General features: G+C 41.3%; 1 protein-coding gene across 3 annotated transcripts in view; it reads right to left on the bottom strand.

Moving 5' to 3' along the window:
- CSRNP3 (cysteine and serine rich nuclear protein 3) overlaps positions 1–19,771 on the bottom strand; it is a 113,835-nt gene that overhangs the window by 31,598 nt on the left and 62,466 nt on the right. For all 3 annotated transcript variants that reach the window (XM_064451502.1, XM_064451501.1, XM_064451504.1), the window contains exon 3: positions 4,205–4,375. In XM_064451502.1, the coding sequence (XP_064307572.1) occupies positions 4,205–4,375 (171 nt within the window). The remainder of the gene's footprint in view (positions 1–4,204; positions 4,376–19,771) is intronic.

Here is a 19,771-nt window from a genome sequence, read left to right as displayed (position 1 = left end):
AAACAAATCCTGCATGTATAAAAAGTTCAGGAACTGTCCAATTACATCATTCTTTCCAGAATCAAAGCATATGGTGACTCAAGAAAATGTGAGAAGGATAAAACAAAATTAAAATTCAATCTCAACAAACCCCCTCTTTTTTCTAGAGGTAGTCAGTTATCAACTTAAAAATATTTTTCAGCATTTGATAAGTATCTTCACTCCTATGTATTTATCTTAAATATAAATATTATGAATTTTTATTGCAAACACATACTTTTACTATCACACATCATCATTAAGACTCACCTTTTCAGTGCAGAGTTGCTTTTAAATATAGCAGAAGTGCCTAAGGCTAGCTAAGTGATTTTTCTAATACTGCTCAATTGGAAGATGTCAATTGTGTAAACATGTAACTGGCTGATACGCTTTAACATTAAGAAAGAAGAAGGTGGTGCAAAATCTCACTTGCAGTATTTTAACAATAAATTAACAACATCTGACTTCCCCATCATGTGAAACATGGAGTGTCCTTGGTAAAGTTACAAAATAATCACGTGCACTGGAAGAGACTCTGGCTGCAAGATGCAAATAATTAGGTAGGGATAAAACCACCTTTCTATGCTATACTTCATCTGAGCATCAACATCCTCTATTTTCTTACCAATAAAAAATTATCACCTTTATCAAGCTCCTGCAAGTACGCTGCATTACAGTAAGAGCAAAGCAGAATGTTAAGAGACTGAAAGATGCCACATTCCAGTGGCATAGAAACTAGTCTCCAGAAGTCTTTTCCTTGAGGACCTTGAACTTTGCCTATTCAAATGCAGCACCAAGGACACCTCTTCAATTTTTTTATTCCCAAACTAGCCATATATAATACTGGGAGTATTCTGTATTGATTTATTGGAATTTAGGCTGCTGCAGCTATATTGGAAACAGTACTTTTTAAAAAGTAGTACCAATGCACATGCAAACAATTTAATCTTTCTATTCCTGTATTGCCAACTGATATACATATGTATTTTTAAAATATGAAATGTACAATTTCTATATATGTGTGTGCAAGATTGTGCGCACAGGTGAACATTTACTACCCTGGCCACAAATATCTCAGTTATATGGATCATTAATCATAACTCTGAAATCACAGAATCACAGGTTGGAAGGGATCTCAGGGATCATCTAGTCCAACCTTTCTGGGAAGAGCAGAGTCTAGACAAGATGGCCCAGCACCCTGTCCAGCCGACTCTTGAAAGAGGCCAATGTGGCCGAGTCAACCACTTCCCCAGGGAGATTATTCCAATGGGTGACTGTCCTCAATGTGGAAAACTTCCCTCTGGTGTCCAATCAGAATCTCCCCAAGAGCAACTTGTGTCCATTCCCCCTTGTCCTCTCCATGTGACTCCATGTAAAAAGGGAGTCTCCATCTTCTTTGTAACTACCCCGTAAATACTGGTACACGGTGACGAGATCCCCTCCAAGCCTCCTTTTCTCAAGGCTGAACAAACCCAGTTCTCTCAGCCTGTCCTCGTATGCCAGGCTTCCCAGTCCTTCGATCATCTTGGTGGCCCTTCTCTGGACCCCTTCCAGCCTGTCCACATCCTTTTTGTATAGTGGGGACCAGAACTGTACACAGGACTCCAGGTGTGGCCTGACAAGCACTGAGTAGAGCGGTATAATGACTTCTTTCTCTCTGCTGGCGATGCCCTTTTTGATGCAACCCAGCATCCTGTTGGCCTTCTTGGCCGCAGCAGCACACTGTTCGCTCATGTTGAGCTTCCTGTCCACCAGCACCCCCAGGTCCCTCTCCACAGAGCTGCTCTCCAGCCAGGTGGATCCAGCCTGTGCTGCGCTCCCAGATTATGTTTTCCCAGGTGCATGACCTTAGACTTGTCCTTGTTGACCTTCATAAGGTTCTTGCTGGCCCACTCTTCCAGCCTATCCAGATCTCCCTGCAGAGCAGCTCTCCCTTCTGGAGTGCCTACCTCCCCACTCAATTTGGTGTCATCAGCGAACTTCATCAGGCTACACTTGATGCCGTTATCCAGATCACTTATAAAGATATTGAATAACATTGGGCCCAATAGCGATCCCTGAGGGACACCACTTGTGACAGGTTGCCACTTGGAAAAGGAGCTATTTACCACCACCCTTTGGGTGCAGCCTGTCAGCTAATTCCCCACCCACTGCACAGACCACTTGTCTAGGCCATAACGCATGAATTTCTCCAGCAGGAGACTGTGGGGGACCATATCAAAGGCCTTGGAGAGGTCTAGGTAAACAATGTCCACTGCCCACCCCATGTCAACCAGGCAAGTCACTTTGTCATAGAAGGCCACCAGGTTTGTCAAGCACAATCTGCCTTTAGTGAAGCCATGTTGGCTTTTCCCAATCATGTGCTTCATTTGACTTGTGATGGTCCCCAGGAGAATTCATTCCATAACTTTCCCAGGGATTGAAGTAAGGCTGATGGGCCTACAGTTACCCAGATCCTCCCTCGAGCCCTTCTTGTAGGTAGGGGTAACATCTGCCTTCCTCCAGTCCTCGGGGACATCCCCGTTCTCCATGACTTCTCGAAGATTATGGAGAGTGGCCTTGCAATAATGTCAGCCAGCTCTCTCAACACCCTCGGGTGGATGTCGTCAGGGGCCATAGATTTCTAGGGGTCAAGCTCCTGTAGTAATTCATATACTAACTCTTCCGTCACTGATGGTGGGTTGGTGTTTGGATCAATCGGCAATTCTGTTCCCAAAGCCTGGGACCCAACAGTGTTGGTAAAGACAGAGGTGAAGAAGGTGTTGAGGACCTCTGCCTTTTCTGCATTGTTGGTGATTTTATTCAAGATTTTATTCAAAACCTGAATTATTTATTGTGTCAACTACAGTCAAAGCTTATTGTTACATGCATGTATTGCAACTTCCGAGTTTCAACCCTGAATTACGAGCCTTCTTTGTATTATCTGTGTATTCACAATAAAATTGCTGTCTTCTATGCAGGTGGCAATGACTGATGTAAAAGGACTGTTTTCAGTCTATGATGAATAATCATCTAAGTCCTTAAACAGATGCAAAAGTTAAAAGACCAGAATAATATTGTCACCAAGCTATTTCTTAATATTACCAAAGAGATTTACTGGGTCACCTACTCCTTTGCGGCATTTAGTAAAATAGGTCCCCTACTAATACTGCATCTTAAATATAATACACCACATCAAGATTGTTACATATTAATAGATTTGAAAAGTTGTGCCTGTGTAACCCTTTGCACAGGAGTATTCCATACTAGAGCAAAGATGATTTGGACCCTCACATCCAAACCATAGCTTAAACTGCACAGCAGCATTTGGTAGACGAATCAGTTATAAAAACATTCATATCACATGCTACAAACGTGATTTCTAGGCACAGTCTAGACCATATAGATACAAGGATCACATTGTGTATGGCAGTGACGAGGAGCCTCACCTAGTCCTTGGCCCATGGTCTTAATAAAACAGCTTTATAGCTACTAACTCCAGTGGGGAGATATATATGCAGAGTTGAAGGAGGCAAACCCCTGCTTTTTAAAACATGCAGATCACTACTAAAACAGTATAGCCACCTCAAACAAATATAATAAACTACAAATATAAACTGTAAATTCATTCTTCCTAGATATATACACTGCACACATAGTTTTGCTAATTTAAAATGAAATTCTTATCTGTATACAAAACCGTTGCCTAGTACAGAGACACCCTCCCCTACCATGAAAAATAGAAACTATTGCAATAATGTGTCCCGTATACAATGTTCCTCAATTCCAAATAATAGAAAGCTTATTGTTTTCTTTGGAGAAGAACTCTCACCAATACAATACTGCTGATAGCTGACAGCTGCACTACACTTATCTGGGGAAAATACAGAACCTTCCCTACAGTACCTGTTTGAAATATCTTAAAAACAATTCCCAATGTTAACTACAAACAGCTACATAATTCAAATAGCTAATAGGTAGGGGCTTCCAACTGACTTCAAATTTTTACAGTGACATATAGTTTTATGTAGCTAACAAGAAGGCAAAACAGTGGAAGTTTGCTAAGTCATTCTGAGCAAGCCACAAACTGAACACCAGAGAGTCCATTTTATCATCTGTTCAATTTAAAATCATCATGTTTATCTAACCATAAATTTTATTTTGAGGAACAGGAAGAATTCTTTAGATATGTAACTTCAGTACTTACGGGTAAAATGATTAGAAGTGGATGGATTGACACTATCACCACTGTCAGCACTTTCACTGCTAGAAATGTCATCGTCTGATTCCCGCACAGAGGAACAAGGTGAGGAGCCATCAACTTCTTCAAACTTCCTCTTTAAAATTCCACTCATCGCTGCAATGCTGTCACATGCACCTGTAACAGGAACAGAAGCAATGAGGCACTGAAACATCCAGCTGCAGGATATGCAGTCATAATCTCCAAAGTAATTTTTACCTAGAAGTACCAATATGTTGCCACTTCTGGTCTTGAATTAACATTTAGTAAGATATTAGATATAATTAATTAGGAGACAGTGAAGCCATTGGAAAGAAAAAAAAACAGAGGTCATACTCTTATCTTGACATGTATGGAAATGGTTATTTTTGCTAGAATAATGTGTAACAGATTGCTTTCAGGGTACTTTTCCCCTTTTGATGTCAACAGCATCCCTGATGTCTAGGTTATGCTGTTGAATTTCCAACAGGAAAAAATTGGAGTTTCTTTTCAAACACCCTCACTTGGTCCCTCCCTTGGCTGCCACGGGTGGAAGAAATGTTCACAATCAGGGATCTAATTAAATAAGAAGAAATAATGTTGAATGCTACAGTTCCCGTTGCCAAATATACACAACTGAATCAGTGTTCACATCACCCTTAGAAGAAATCCATCTGATAATTCCAATATTACGGACAGATAAAAGACAATGAAGTCACAAAGACCATATATCAATTTAGTGCTCAATAAATGCCTGCAATTCAGAAATTCCCCACTCCAGTCAGAGACACCAATTGCCTCCCAAACTCTCTCCTTCCCGCATTAAGAAATGAGATGCCCAATACACTCCTGAGGTTGAGTAGAAGATTATAAAGCAAAGTATCAAGCAGAAATTTAGCAGCAGAGGTAGAATATAACATGAACTGCACATAATTAAGGAGAAAGTCTACCCATAACTAACTGAGGAGAGATCAAGGACAGCTGGAGCTTGTTCAGAGGACACGCAGCTGCCACCATGCCGCCTACAGCACTGCAGAGGCAAGCAGTGCTCGTACTTACCCAGGCAGAAAGTTTGCCTAGGATTGATGATATGCTAGACTCACCGAGTAGGACACACAACCTAGTGCTATGGACTTAGCACAGGGTCCTGCCAAATCTCAATGAAAGCAAGGAAAAGAAAAATTGCATTCCTCACTGAAACAGAACTTTTTAAATCCCTGCAGCTACCCTTAGGACTCATTAATTCTGAGCCAGCTGCATTCTGCTCCATCCAGGAAGTTGGACTAGACAACCTCCGGAGCCCCCTTCCAACCAACATTTCTACGGTTATATGTTTGAAAACAAGTAAAACTGTCAGGAAGCTAACGTATGCTGGGCTAAATGACTACTAGTAAGTACGACAAGGTTAAGGCAGAGACTCCAGTACTGGCCATACTGTTTAACAATTAGCACATTTCAGAGTTTTGGCCCAGGCCACCTCGCACTCCCCTGGATAACATAGGATGAAGCAGGTGCCAGAACCATTCCCAGCAGAAAGGCTGGACGAGGGCACCTGGGTTTTGGCAGAAGGCTGACAGTTTAGCCACTGTGGACAAGAACCGTACCCTGCCACTTGGCAGCAGAAGCCAGAGGATGCCGTCCTTAGCCTGCATCTTTTTTATCTTTTTAATTAATATACAGGTAGTCTCAGTGATGTAGCTGCTATGTTCTGATCCTGTAAGCACAACACTTCAGTAGCTCCTCTGGTATCTTTGCTCACACTTGATCTAGTACCAAGTAGTTTCAATGGCTCCTATATATCTTATAGCTCCCTTCACGCCCCAACACCAGCTTCCTTCCAGAAAAAAAAAAAAAAAAAAAAGTGACAGTGTGAAAAGCTTTGCAACCAACTTTCGGCCTCATATGAAACTAGAACAGAATAAGAATGAGTATATGAAGCTGAGAGCTAAAAAAAAAAAAAAAATTTTAAAAACTTGATGGGCTCACCAGGTTACAGAGTCCCTAGAACTAATTCAAAATCATAATTTAGCAAAAACACTTAAGTGTGTCTATAGGAAATCATGGGACTGAAGTGGCAAGAATACCATGGTTTCATCCCAGTGCAACAGAAAGTTCTAATTACTTGTTTTACTTTGCTGACAAAGCATTTTACATTGCCTGCCAGCTCCTAAGCACAGCAGGAGGGACTTATGGGCAGGTTTAAACTTGCCTTTATAAGTCAAAACTGGAAATTGCAATACATTATACAACATTTTTATAATATTTAATCACATGGACTAGAACACAACTTTCGTAATAAGGAAGTTCATTCACCTCTTAGGAAGCAAAAGCTCTGAGAAGCACATACGTGATTGTACCAAGTTTAATATCCTCTCTCCAGCAGCAGTCGGTATTTAACGCTTCAGCGGAAAGCAATGGGATGAGAAATCCAGCCACAACCACTGCAGATACATGGCTCTGCTTCCTCATCCTTGCAGTCAATTTCCCCTAAGCATAAGGCTGAAATGTTGCTATACGACAGTGCACAGCCTCTTATAAATTCATTTGACTAGCTCTCCTGAGGCAACAAGTTTCATATTAGTTTATTGGGGGAAAAAAGCCACAACAAAACACATCTCCTGAAACCATAGCCACAGATCCTTCAAAATCACAGCAGTTTCGGTCTTTACAACGTTTTGGACAATAAACTACAGCAGAAGCATGCCACTGCCTAGCAGCATGGTGTACTAGATAGAACTCCACACATACAGGTACTCCCCACAAAGTGGAAATAGCTGAAGAGAAGTCACTGAGGTCCTCTTGCTGTTTTATAGTGATATTTCCGTTTCAATTGCCAACAGTGATTATATTACAAGGGAGATACAGTGCATCTGCTGACCCTGTATGGAATTAGGAAATGCCTTTATACTTGAGGGAGTGTGAGGGAAGGAACAGCGATGGGAGACACAAATGGAACTGCAGCATCGAGTTACCTACCCCAAAGCTGAGGAGACCGTCCGACCGCTGCAGTTGCCGGAAAGCACCAGGCATGTTACTGCCTACGTTCTCAACCTCACCCCTGTGCGACCCTTAACAGCCTGCCTGTGGGGAAGTCCCCAAAGCAGCGTAGCCTCTTGCTGACACTATTCTGCTTTTAATGTGGTAACTAAAGTGTTCATCAGCCAGAACAAGGAAGAGAAAGTGAACAAAAAACTGGGCAGGTCTGAAAACGCTTGTGCACTCAGTTACTATACAAACAGATTCTTCACATCCTCCCCATCAGGAGGTATCCAACTCTTGAGAGTAACGTACAGGGAGCACTGGTCCCTGATACAGCCATCTTGAGTCTGCTCTGGGAACTGGTGCCAGATTCCCTAGGGCCAGAAAACAAAAGCAGGGGGTGTGATCTGCAATCTCAACAGGTACATGTTGCCACGCAACACAGTCCAGCCACCACCAGTAGCAATTACACCTGCTCCGTCTGCCCCCTGCAAGGGCACAGGAGCATACAAATGGTTGATTACTGTCTGCTGACTGAGAAACAGCTGCTTTCGATTGAGAAAGCAGTAACTTTTAAATTACTCCAATGCCCTTGTCTTTGACCTGTCCCCAAATCAAAGCCCCTTCCCTAGAAGGCTCTGCCCATCTGTCACCAAGCTGCCTTCTTCAAAGGCATGTGAGCTTTTTCAGGGTCTCGCCTTCTCACTTCGAAGTTGCCCTAGCACAAAGGCCCCTTCTGCACATACCCAGAAGTTACAGAGATTTGAGATGCCTGAACAACTTCAGGTCTCCCTGGGCGCCTGAAACTTGGTGTTCTTCCAAGCAAGGTGCCTAAGAACAAAATGAAAACACAGTATGAATGCAGAGCATGTTGAGAGGGAAAAGGGACAGAAAGGACGGGCCAGGCCCAAACCCATGAGTGACTATTTGTGTACCCGAAGGCTGGTTAATACAGTATAGCACTCGGCACCTGTGCACACTCTCTTTGGACTATGAATCTTGGCATTTTCTATCCAGTGAAAAGGTCTCCACCTAATCAAAGGACTAGGGTGCTCTCTGCTAAGCTATAGCTTAGAGGCAGCAATTACTGAACAACAGATTCAGCTCTCCAGCATCCTGACGAGTTCCTTAGCTGTTAGACTACGGTGTAAATTGCAGGAAACCCATGCAGCAGCACATCTTTACAGGAAAGATGTTTTAAGAGGAAGAGTGACCTATGCTCTGTTCTGAAAGGGAAGGTTTATGCGCCTGCCTTCAGGAGCAGGCACTGGACTGTGACTGTGGAGCATGGGGAGCTTCGACAGCAAACAGCTGAGCTGTGGTTCCATGCTGAACGGTAACCACCTGGATGTTGGGGATTAAAACATTTAATGCTCAAGCATCTAACATCTAATTGCCTTTCTTCTTATTTTTTAGTTAGTTCCTTTCAGGGACTAACCCTGAAACTTTACTCAGAACTAAAAAGACCTGTGGTCCTCAATGACCACAGCCTATCCTTACTAGATTTAAAAAAAAAAAAAAAAAAAAAAAAGTATTTCTGCTAAGAGTTGTTGGAAAGACAGGGCATTTTACAGCCATCTCGACACTGCTAGGGAACACATGCTCCTCCCCACACTATGTTACTGGACCTCTGTTTGAAAAACAAAGCAGATGTATTAAGTAATATGATCTCTAGAGGGATGATAGCTTGGCCTGTTTATTTTCAAAATTCTTTTTCTGAACATTGATCCCTCTCCCCTTCAATAAAAGGCAATTTGTTTCCTTTAATTTATCTCTGGCCAGCTTAAAATCAACTCAGCTCTCTTAACACCCTTAATTACATCTTTAAAACATTAAGTTTGCATATCACAGCTAATGTAATGTCAAGATCACAATTTAAATATTTAGTCAGAACTTCCCTATGAGGAAATATATCTTACACTACACAATGCTTGCTTTAATTGAGAAAGCATTAACACTAGAAATTAGAATGACAGAGTATTTAGTTGTAGCCTACATGCTGTCTTTGGAAAATATTTCCCAGTCATCATGACTTCAAATGCGGAGGAAGTGAAGTGTAAGTGTCAACAATGAGACTGCCAAGGGGGTGGTCAAAAGAAGTGGCTACTACAATTTAGATGGCTAAATAAATATAGGCTAAAAGTCAAGTCAAGGGCAAAGATATAAATTCATACTGCCTCTGGCAGGAATTAATTATGCTGGCTATTCTGACCTCTAAATATGTTCTTCTGGAAAGGGGAACATGAAGAGATTGCTCTTATTCTCGCACTTTTTTCCCATTTTCTCTCATCTCCTTTGCAAGTTTCATACATACCTTCCTGTATGTTTAAACTTGGTAAAAATATTTTAAAAGTGAAAGAGACAAAATGCTTTATCTGTGTTAAAAAATAATTTTAATTTTAAAAACACTTGCAACCACAGTAGTTGAAAAGCACTCTCACTCCCAGGAACTTTAAGGAAAAGCCTGGAAATTTTTAGTGGAGGCACCTCTCAAACATCAAAGGTGTGCCTAAACACGTGAAAAATTGCTTAAACTAGTCAGTTTTTGAGAATGACGATAAGGACTGAATGACAGCACAATGAAAGAGGTAAAACTGGAGAGAGAAAACAAGATGAGAAGGGACTGAAGGCTTAAGTAAAAGGTTATAAAAAACCCTCCTTTTCTACAGAAGTTGGACTCTGATCCAAAAACAGTAAGTTTCAAGTTTCCTTCACTGTTTAAGAGAAATATAAATGCAATCACAAAGCCATGCACTGTCATGATCACTGGAGGCCAGTTATAAAGGAGAAGATAAGAAGATACAAAACAATATGTGTGTCCTTGAAGTTGAGTGTTATCATGCAGTAGGTATTCATCTATGCTATGTATCTGAACATAGAGCTAAGGATTTGCATTAGCTCAGCTCACTTTGAACAAGCCAGCACAATCAGCAGAAACAGATCAGTTGTACTAATATACCCAGCTTCTCAGCAGAGCTAATTTGTGCAGCAGGATACTGCCTTAATACAGTTAGACCATTTGCAGTACCGTTGTGAAAGGTATTCTTAGCTTCAACAGGCATCTCTGAAGTGTAAATATACATTGCTTTGGATATCATAATAATGACGCAGTAAAGGGTCGTATGCTTGCAAAAATTATGCTACTTGCCAATTGTTCATAGCTTAGCTCTGCAAATTTTGTTGCTCTGCTAGCAGGTTTTCTTTTGTCACACACTGGTAAAATTTAGTTATGTATACATGTTTACTATGCCTTAAATATTGTTAATAAGAAATCATCGCATGGATAGCATGAAAAAAATAGTCTTAGCTTATTATGCACCAAATCCAAAGATATTAAAGAACTGCCTGTGCACAGCCAGCAGCCATTTGCGTTTTAGTATTGCTGCAGCATTATACAATAGGCATGCTCAGCACGTTCCCTAATGGAGACTGTTTCAACTTTCCTCTCCTTAATTCAGCATTCAAATTCCAGCTTGGCAGATGATTTTGTCCAACCCAATGCCTTTGCCTTGTCACATGCACCCAAGAAAAGGCACATCTGCAGGAATACCTTCTCCTATGCCTATGCAAGCACTGACACAGACCTGGGAGCTCCAGGAGCGTCCAGGTTTTCAGTGAGGGAGAAGACAGAAACTGGTGCGGTGCCTCTGATACTACAACCGTTGGATCATGCTCTTACAACTTCCATTTAACAATGTAACATGTAACAAGCCATTTAAAACTTACAGTGTAAGCTTGGTTCTTTGCATCCAACAACTTACAAGCAACCAATCATAAGATTTTAGGTTGATGGGCTTAGTATTTTTTCCTTTTTCTTTTCTTTTTTTAAACACCAAAACCATAAAAATCTCCCATAACATCTTGTTTTTATGTTTGTAATAAATGTTAAAATTAGAAAGAACATCATTAACCCAAGTCTTTAATACCCTCACAGGGCTGTACACGTTTTTAAGACACCAAGTAAATATTTGGCACAGCAATTAGTAGCAACTTGGTGATAGACTGGCATCTCTGGTAACCCAAAACACTTCTTGAGGAGGTTACTCTGTGGCTTTTTTCTACCAGGAAGCTCAAAGAAAATGGTAGAAACTAAAGAGCAGCACAAAAATACCAGAAAACCTGTTACTTTCTTTAGCAGAAGTATTTGAGGAAGAGCCTATGAAACAGGCCACTATAAACAAAGACAGTTTTGGTAAGCAGGAGCCAACATTCAATTGCCACCAATGGAATGAATATAGCTCCACAGCATGAGAGTAAAATCATGACTTCCTTCAAGGCTTAGCCTCGGGTGAAGCCAAAATTAGTAAAAAGATGTTTAAGTGCATCTTTCTCCCTGGAGAATAGATCCAATAAAACTATTTGTACTGAAAAATATAAATTATTAATATCTACTGGAAGGCTGTAACGTTTTGAAACTATGATCTTCAAAAATAGCTTTATGGCTATAATAATTCAAGCCTCCTATCTCAATCAAGGACAATACACAACCAACACATAACGTTACAATCTGTGGATTTAATGCGCACCCATGACAGTCCTAAGTAGGCATTCAGGCCCACAAAAAGTGACACTTAAAAATAAAAAATGTAAAACTAATATTTGCTTCTATTATTTGCTTTTTGACTTTTCACCATACATGGTGTATCTGTTCAACTGAAAAAACCAATATGCTTATTTTAAAAACCCTGAAGATTTTTAGCAACAATACTATTTCAACAATAAACACTGATGGGAGAAATTCACCCAAAAAACCCTATATGATGCACAACAAATTACTGAATGCAGGAAATAGTGAATTTATACAATACAACAACTGATAAGATTCCTCCTGCCACTGACACACATGTAGAGTGCTGACAATCCACCTTCTCTTCTAAGAATACGGCATGGTATAAATAAGCTACTTAGTTTAGTTACCAGCTAGAAAATATAAGCAGAATTTAATTTCAAGTCTAAAACCAGAATTTTCTGAGAAATGAACGGAACTTGATTTTTTATAGATTTGCATCATCTGGATGGGATTACCTGGGGCACAGTAGGGAGTTTAGTTCACTGATGGTCTTCCCCAGTGTTGCAGTGTGTAATGTATTGCTCGATGTGGTTACTTTGATAATCAGGGATTTAGTCATAGTGCAAGTTTTCTTTCACTGGTGTGAACAAAGAGTCTCTCTCTTTTCTATCTCACCACCCATTTGCACAATACTTGAAGAAGATCTATTACTTCTCTTTCAAGCTCAGCTGAAATGAGGGAACAGGTTAAAAAAACTAATAAGGAAAACATGGTAGATATCAGGTTATATGACAGGCATTGAGAAAGCATAACTGCACAAACCTAATTTCCTTAAGAAATCAGTTAAAAAGATCAGATTTTAAATTCCCAAATTTAGTGACCATAGCATCACAGAATGAGATGGTTGATTTTTATGGAGAGACAAAATATGTGTAATCAATAAATGAAAACATTTCTCTGTAAGCCAGTAATCTTCTCAGTCATTTCAATAACTAACCACCTCAAAATGGTAGGATTTTTAAAGCACGTATTCTATTACAGCCAATCTTTCCAACAGTAACTTCATACTTTCAGCCAGCAAAAATTACACATAGGTCCTCACCTCTGCACGTGCACCTTTGTATACTCGACACAAAGGCACACAAGGGAAGGGTATATGGTGTCATCACAACATGAATGTGTAAAGCTACAGACCACAGTAAGACTGACCTAAAATTAGATCCCAATTGTGTTAAAATTGAACATTGATCCTCTTTTTTGTAATACTTTAATATCTTCTTTAGAAAATTTGGAGTTTATGGCTGTACTGACTTGGCATCACAATAACCATGTCTAAAAATCCCTTTGAGTTCACTTTATAATTCAAAGCTGAAAACTCTTGCAGAAGGCTGACAAAAGAGCTGCAGATCTAGTAACAAGTATGTACTCATCCAATTCCCAAGGCACTCTTGTCACCAAGACAGTGATGAATCGAAACTAAGCGGCTAGCCCATTCCCATAGCATTACCTGACTTGTAAGCACCTTATGACCATTCAACGACAATTCAGTCAGATAACTCTGCTGGGACAAAATTAATTATCTGCCCTACGCTCTCCTGAAAAGCACTGCTGTGAAGGTACGAGGCTTCCTCTTTCAATCCATGGTATTTTTTTTTATCTGACATATTTTATGATATTTTGCTTTACCAAATCTGTAATTGTTCTATCTTTTCCAGGGGAGCTGAAAAGGTTAATACTCTGCAATTTTCACTTTTCCATTGTATTGTTAAAAGATGTTTGTTTAGAAATAAGAGCGGGTGAGGAGGGCATAATGGTAAACAATTGAGCAACTTAATTGAAAGCTACAAAGCTAAACCTTGAGCTACCCCGAAACTGAATGGTTCAGTATAGACTCTGGTACTACAAGAGAGCAAAACAATGGCAGCTCTGCAAGCACTCTAAATCCCCCAAGAGTCATGGGGCTTCCCCCCCAATAATAAAATACTTGAAGACAAAAATGTTTGCTTGAGACTAGCCTGCTCAGCTGTCACAGTTCATGTTGGGAGTAAGCAGTGCTATCATTTGTTATCCACACTAAAAACAATGAATAAATAAATTTTGTGGCTTTCAAGATTTTTTGTTTACCCTTTCACTCTCACACAAATAGCATTTACCAGAGATTACTATCGCTTAGGAAGTGCAACTGAAAACATCTGCAATCCTGCTTGCTTTTATAACATATTCATGCTACATTAAAAGGAGCCTGTTCAACTGTAATAAAGAACAGATTTTAAATCACTGAGAAGTTCATTATCCAATTCAGATCCCTATTCAAAAAACCCAACCTCCTCCTGAAGTCACTGCAATACCAGCCTATTTCACCCTTCCAGAAGTACCAGCCAGCTGCTCCTCAGGTGGGAGATGCCCATGGGTATCGGAGGAGCCCTGGCCCCCACTCACCGACAGCCCAGGGAGACGGCTTTGAAAAAGCAGCCCTCCTCCCCCAGCTGTGACCCCCAGCAGGGAAACATAAGCCCAGGTGCTGGTCTGTCGGTCTTTCCTTCCACACCTCGGTGCTCATGCCACAGCGGTTGCTGCTTTCAGCAGGCAGCACTTCTGTTGCAGGGTGGCTCAGATCCCCGGGGCCAGCTCTGGACCAGCTAGCTGAGCCACTGACACCAGAACAGCTGCAGCAGCATCGAGCTCAACGCAGACCGATTTATCCTGATTTGCAGCACAGATAGAAAACATGACTTATTTATAGGCACACACAAAAATGATGTACCAGTATGAAATGAAATGTAACATGACCCCAAATTCCTCTCACTACCCTCGAAGGGGCAGCATGCTAATGAAAGCTACAATTACCGCGGAGACTTATTTACTCTGCAGCCTTACCCTACATAACGGTATCACTTGATTGCATTTCCGCATCAAAATCCAAGGACTACACGGGATGGTGAAGCTACAATCAGTAAATGATGTTCTAGTTCCCGCCCACATCCCTTAGAAAGACTGATGAGGGTCAGGCTCCATACAATATAGCCCATATTTCCTACTTCACACTAGACAATAAAACAAATATGCAAATCCCTATTTGTTATGAAAGAGCAGGATACTAATCAGCCCCAAACTGAATCAGGACATCAAGTTAAATATTTCATGAAATTATTTATGAAGTAGCAACCAAAAGCCATCTACCTTTTCATCAGAAAGCCTAAGTGCAAGTTGTCCAACGCATTTTGACATAGCCTTGCTTCTATTTTTGCATTTAAACATACAAAAACCTGAAAAACTCAAGCAGCCCCTCCTCCTTTTATCCCTAACTTCACTTTTAGACAACTTACATATTAAGCAGATTTTCCACCAGATTTTTATGGTGACGCACATTTATGTTCTTTTTCCCATTTTCCCTGTTTCATTGTGCAGAGAAAAAAGACGTGAAGCAATGGAGAACTGAAGCAGAAGTCCTAGAAATGCCAAGTTTTCTGCAGGGTGGGGGATAAGACTAGAGAAAGGGGAGATGTTGGAGAGAATTATATGTAAATCTGAAAGAGAAAAAGCCAGCAATTTTCTAGATTTTTTTTTTGTTAGCAATTATTCACAACTCCCATTTATCACAGGTTTCACTAGAATACTGTATCCATACTTGTGGAGAAGTGGAGAAATTAAAGCCGTGCTATTTATCCCAGAGCTGTTTTAATGCAGTAAATATTTTTGGCTTGCGTGCATTTGTAGATGAGTGATAGCTGTCTTTTATCTATACTCAATCCCTTTTTCAGGGTCAAAAAAAACCTACGAAAGAGCAATGAAGCAATAGTGATCAAAACTCACCAATAGGGCTTGAAATAGCATCAAGATTTAAAGATGTGATGGTGTTTGGTGATGCTTTTCTAAGGGAATGGCATGTTTATAATCCAGCTTTTCTCAGCATTGTAGCCAGCTCAGAACAAGGACAAAGACACACACTTACACTACGTGTAAATTTATTTTTCAGACAGCATTATCAATCTTGCAATAGACTATACCTGCCTTGCTTCAGCATCATCTTCCACCTGCTTGTTCAGGGAAGAAAAAGAACCCTAAATTTCAAAGTTCGGTTACTAGAAGTACCTTTTAAGAGCAAGTAAAAGTTTCAGATGACAGAATCATCTGTTGCTGTTCTGTGGAAAACATTTAAGCTTTGGAACAATTTTCCAAACATTTACCATTATGTACCCTAAACCTCGACATATATGTCTTCAATTAATATTAAACTTAAACTTTATTATTCAACTATTGCATCTGTCCAAATCAATAAATTTTTCAATAAAAGTAAATTCCTCTTTCCAGTAAATGAGACCAAATATCTAAGATACACAATAAACATTGTGCATGCTCAAACCAAAACATTATGTATCAGACTCGGGCTCCTTGGATCTAGAAGTAAATTAAGACTAGGAGAATTAACACTGAATGAGCTTCAGTAATACAGATGATCAGAATTATGTCTCTGTGTCCAAAATGTCTGATGCATGCAGAAAGGTTTGGTTCTATTTATGATGCTTAAAGGAGCTCAACATCCAGCATTCAAATTGCAGCACAAGATGATTATATAAACCATACTTTCAACAGAGTTTAGATAGGGAAAAAAGCATATTTCAGAATTACCACAACTTGGCAGCAACACAGAACACCTGTTTGCTTCAGGAATTCTTTGGATTTTCTCTTTAAAGTTCTTTGATTAACTTTATACTGGGAGCGCTTCAGAACATAAAGTGTCTGATCCACAGGAAAAATGTTTGCTTTTTTGTTTCCTGTGTGCATATACGGAAAAGGCAGGTGTATTTCAAAGTTGCGATTCATTACAACAGTGGGAATGCCGCTCCATATGGCTGTTCCTGTTGTTATTTTAGTGCACACTATTAAATTTATTTGAGTACCTACTTACTCTAAGTACCTAACTGCCTCATAAACCTAAAGTCTGCTGTACACATTTTAGACAAATAAGGTAATTATATAATTGCATGACTCTATGCTGCTTTATCTTCTCCGTTTAAATTAGTGAAGCAACACGTTCGGTTTATTTCATCCAATGTGATGGTAAATCCTCCAGGCATTACTACAATTTTACCAGTGTTGTCCATCGCACAAACTGCTAGTTGCATATAAGAAGTATGACGAAACAGGTACTCTAACACATCCTTTCAAATCTGTTGCCCGAACCGCAAAACAATCCTGTTTTCAGAGAGATGCTAAACTATGGGTTTTTTCTATAGCATTACTTTTTACAGGAGAAATGCTTTACTACGGTGACTGCGAAGCACCCTCACTTGGTTTTTAGTAACGTTTGTAACTAGAAAATTTCGCACTTGAAGCGACACCAAACTCCTGGCTGCGGAAGCGCGGGCTGAGCACCCCCGCCACGGCGGAGCCAGCGCGGATGTCCGCCAGGGGAGCCCCTGCCCCGCACCGTACCGCTGCCCCGCGCGGCCCGAGCCGCGGCGCTCCGCACCCGTCACCGCCGCAGCCGAGGGTCGCCGCCGCAGCAGGCGCAACTCCGCGGGCGCGGCCCGAGCGCCGCCGCTCCCCGCCGGTACCTGCAGGCAGCGCCGGGCACCGCCACGGCGCCCGCCCCGCCCCCTCATTTACATGGGCCCGCCCCCACCGCAGGGCATGCCGGGCACAACCCGCCTAAACGACGGCCCGCAAGGGCAGGCGCGCGCGCGCCCCCCCCGCCCCCTCCCCGTGCCCGGCGGCAGCGACCGCTGTTACCGCCGCCCCCCGCCCGAACTCGGCGATAGCCAGCCCGCCGCGGCCGTTTCCAAGGAGACCCGCATTCCCCCCCCCCCCCACCCCCCGGCGCTGCAGCCGCAGCCCGAGCTTCCTCTTCCCCCCCCCCCCCCTTTTTTTTTCTTTTTATTTTTCCGTCAATTAAAGAGGGCAGGGAGTTGGGGGGAAAGCGCCAGGTCTAATTTATGCACAGCTTGTTTCCACTCACCCACGTGAATTAGCATCACGCGCAGACACAATGGCAAAGCGGCAGGACGACACGGCGAGAGTCCCGCGCCCGCCCCCCAGCCGGCCCCACGCGCGGGGAGCGCCGCACCCAGCCCCCCGCGCAGCCCCCCACGCACCGCCGGGCGCTGGGGCCGGCGGCGGCTCCGGCAGGCACGGCCCCTGGGCGCACAGGAGCAAAATAACGGCGCTCCAACTGTGCAAAGGGGGATCGATCAAGAATATGCCTCGGTTGCAATCGCAAGTTCACATGAACGTGACATCCTCCGTTTTATTTTCTGTTTATCTCCCCGACCGCTTTTCAAGGGCTCAACCTCCCTTCTCCTGGAGTATTCTCCAAAAATCAACAGATCTATTTCTTTGAGGCATTACTGACACATCTAGTTCATGACATCTGAGCGCTGGAGAGGAAAGAAAAATACTACCATAAAGAGATTTATGGATAAAAACTTTTACACGGTTAATTTCTATGGGATGTGACATGACAGAGGAATTAAACATCTCTCCTGCGTCAGGCAAACACAGGCCCCTCAAATCTTTGGGGCCAGTTTTCCAAAAACAAAGCATCATATAATACTTAACTAAGAACTACTATAGGAAATGAATACTTGCTTGAAAAATAACAACATATTCTGCATTAGAGTGAAATAAATGCAGAAGGTTAGAATGTATCATTCCTGTGTGTATACAATTGCACTGAAAATAACACAAAACACCACTCTCAAGATTATCCAAGAAAAATGTGGAGGAAAAAAACCACAAATGCAAGTGCACAGTTTGAAATGCTCCAATGTTATAGTCTTTTCAAGCAAACACAGACACTACAGATTTCCTACTGAGAACAAATTAGTCTCGAATACATAGCAGAATAATAGATTGTTGTTACTAAATATTTTATGATATTGGTAAATGATCCATCTAGCATAAATCTATTTTTTCTTGCTATCCAGTTTTTCATGCACAACTGAAGTCTGAATTGCATAGGAAGAATAGTAAAAACATTTTTACAATGAATCTGATCACAGAACTTACACAATTTATTCAGCCTGGTCTCGCACTGATGTGCATCCTTCCAATCCCATCTTACAAAACGCAAAACACCCTGGCTCCACTAATAATAAGGAAATAGTAAAAACCCGGCTTATATTTAAAATACTGAAGTGCGTGAAGAATCTATAAAACAACTGACCTGTTCAAATTGTTGTTTTTCCAATCCATGCACTGTTTTTATTAATTAGGAACCAAACCAGACTGATCATCATTTTATAACGTTTGACATAGTCACTGTCTTCCTAGTTGCAGCAGAATCTTCTTAAGTTTCCCAGCCCTGTGTTTTATTGCTGGTACCATATGCTTTATTGTTCAGCCACAAGAGCTTCGCTCTGCACAAAGACTCATTACCTACTGCTTGCTGAGCAGCTTCAGGCTCACTGAGGCTGCCTGTGTGATCACATGGGAGTTTTGTCTGAGAAAGCCAGGCATGCCACTGATTTCACCGGCTATGGATATTTTTATCAGCTGAGGTCTACTATGAGGAAGGAATAACAAATTCTAAAGCTCTTTACCTCATTAAGACAGCAGTTGTTATGGAAATACCCTCAACTTTTTCTTTTAATTATTATTACTATTATTACTCCCATTGTACAGGTTCAAGTAGAAATTCAAGAGAGTTGTTAAAAGTATTTTTTCCTTGCGGGACTGGCAAAAACTGTGCATTGTCTGCATCGCTACACATACAGCGCACACGGAAATTAATATTCTGAAGAGGTAATATTTTGCCAACACTTAATCTGCCAGTGTTTATCCTTTACTGAGAGGACAAGCTTCTGAATGAAAAATTGTTCCTAAATAGCAGCCCCTTGATTTAAATTTGCATCAGTCAAGGGCATTATCCTGTAATCTTTGGTCATAAAATTAGTTTTGCTGGTTTCAGTGAGACTTCTCAGGTGAATAAGAATTGGCCATTTGAGCAAGGATTAGCCTCAAATCCAAATAACAAACTATATAGTACAATGAAGCCCAATCTATTCTGGATGATAGCTGCTGGTGATACTCAGTTTGGGGGTTGTAGGGTTTGTTTGGGGGGTTTT

Source organism: Phalacrocorax carbo, chromosome 5 (assembly GCF_963921805.1).
Source record: "Phalacrocorax carbo chromosome 5, bPhaCar2.1, whole genome shotgun sequence".
Lineage (NCBI taxonomy): Eukaryota > Metazoa > Chordata > Aves > Suliformes > Phalacrocoracidae > Phalacrocorax > Phalacrocorax carbo.
Note: the sequence above shows the minus strand (reverse complement) of the source record. Positions and strands in the feature narration are given on the sequence as shown.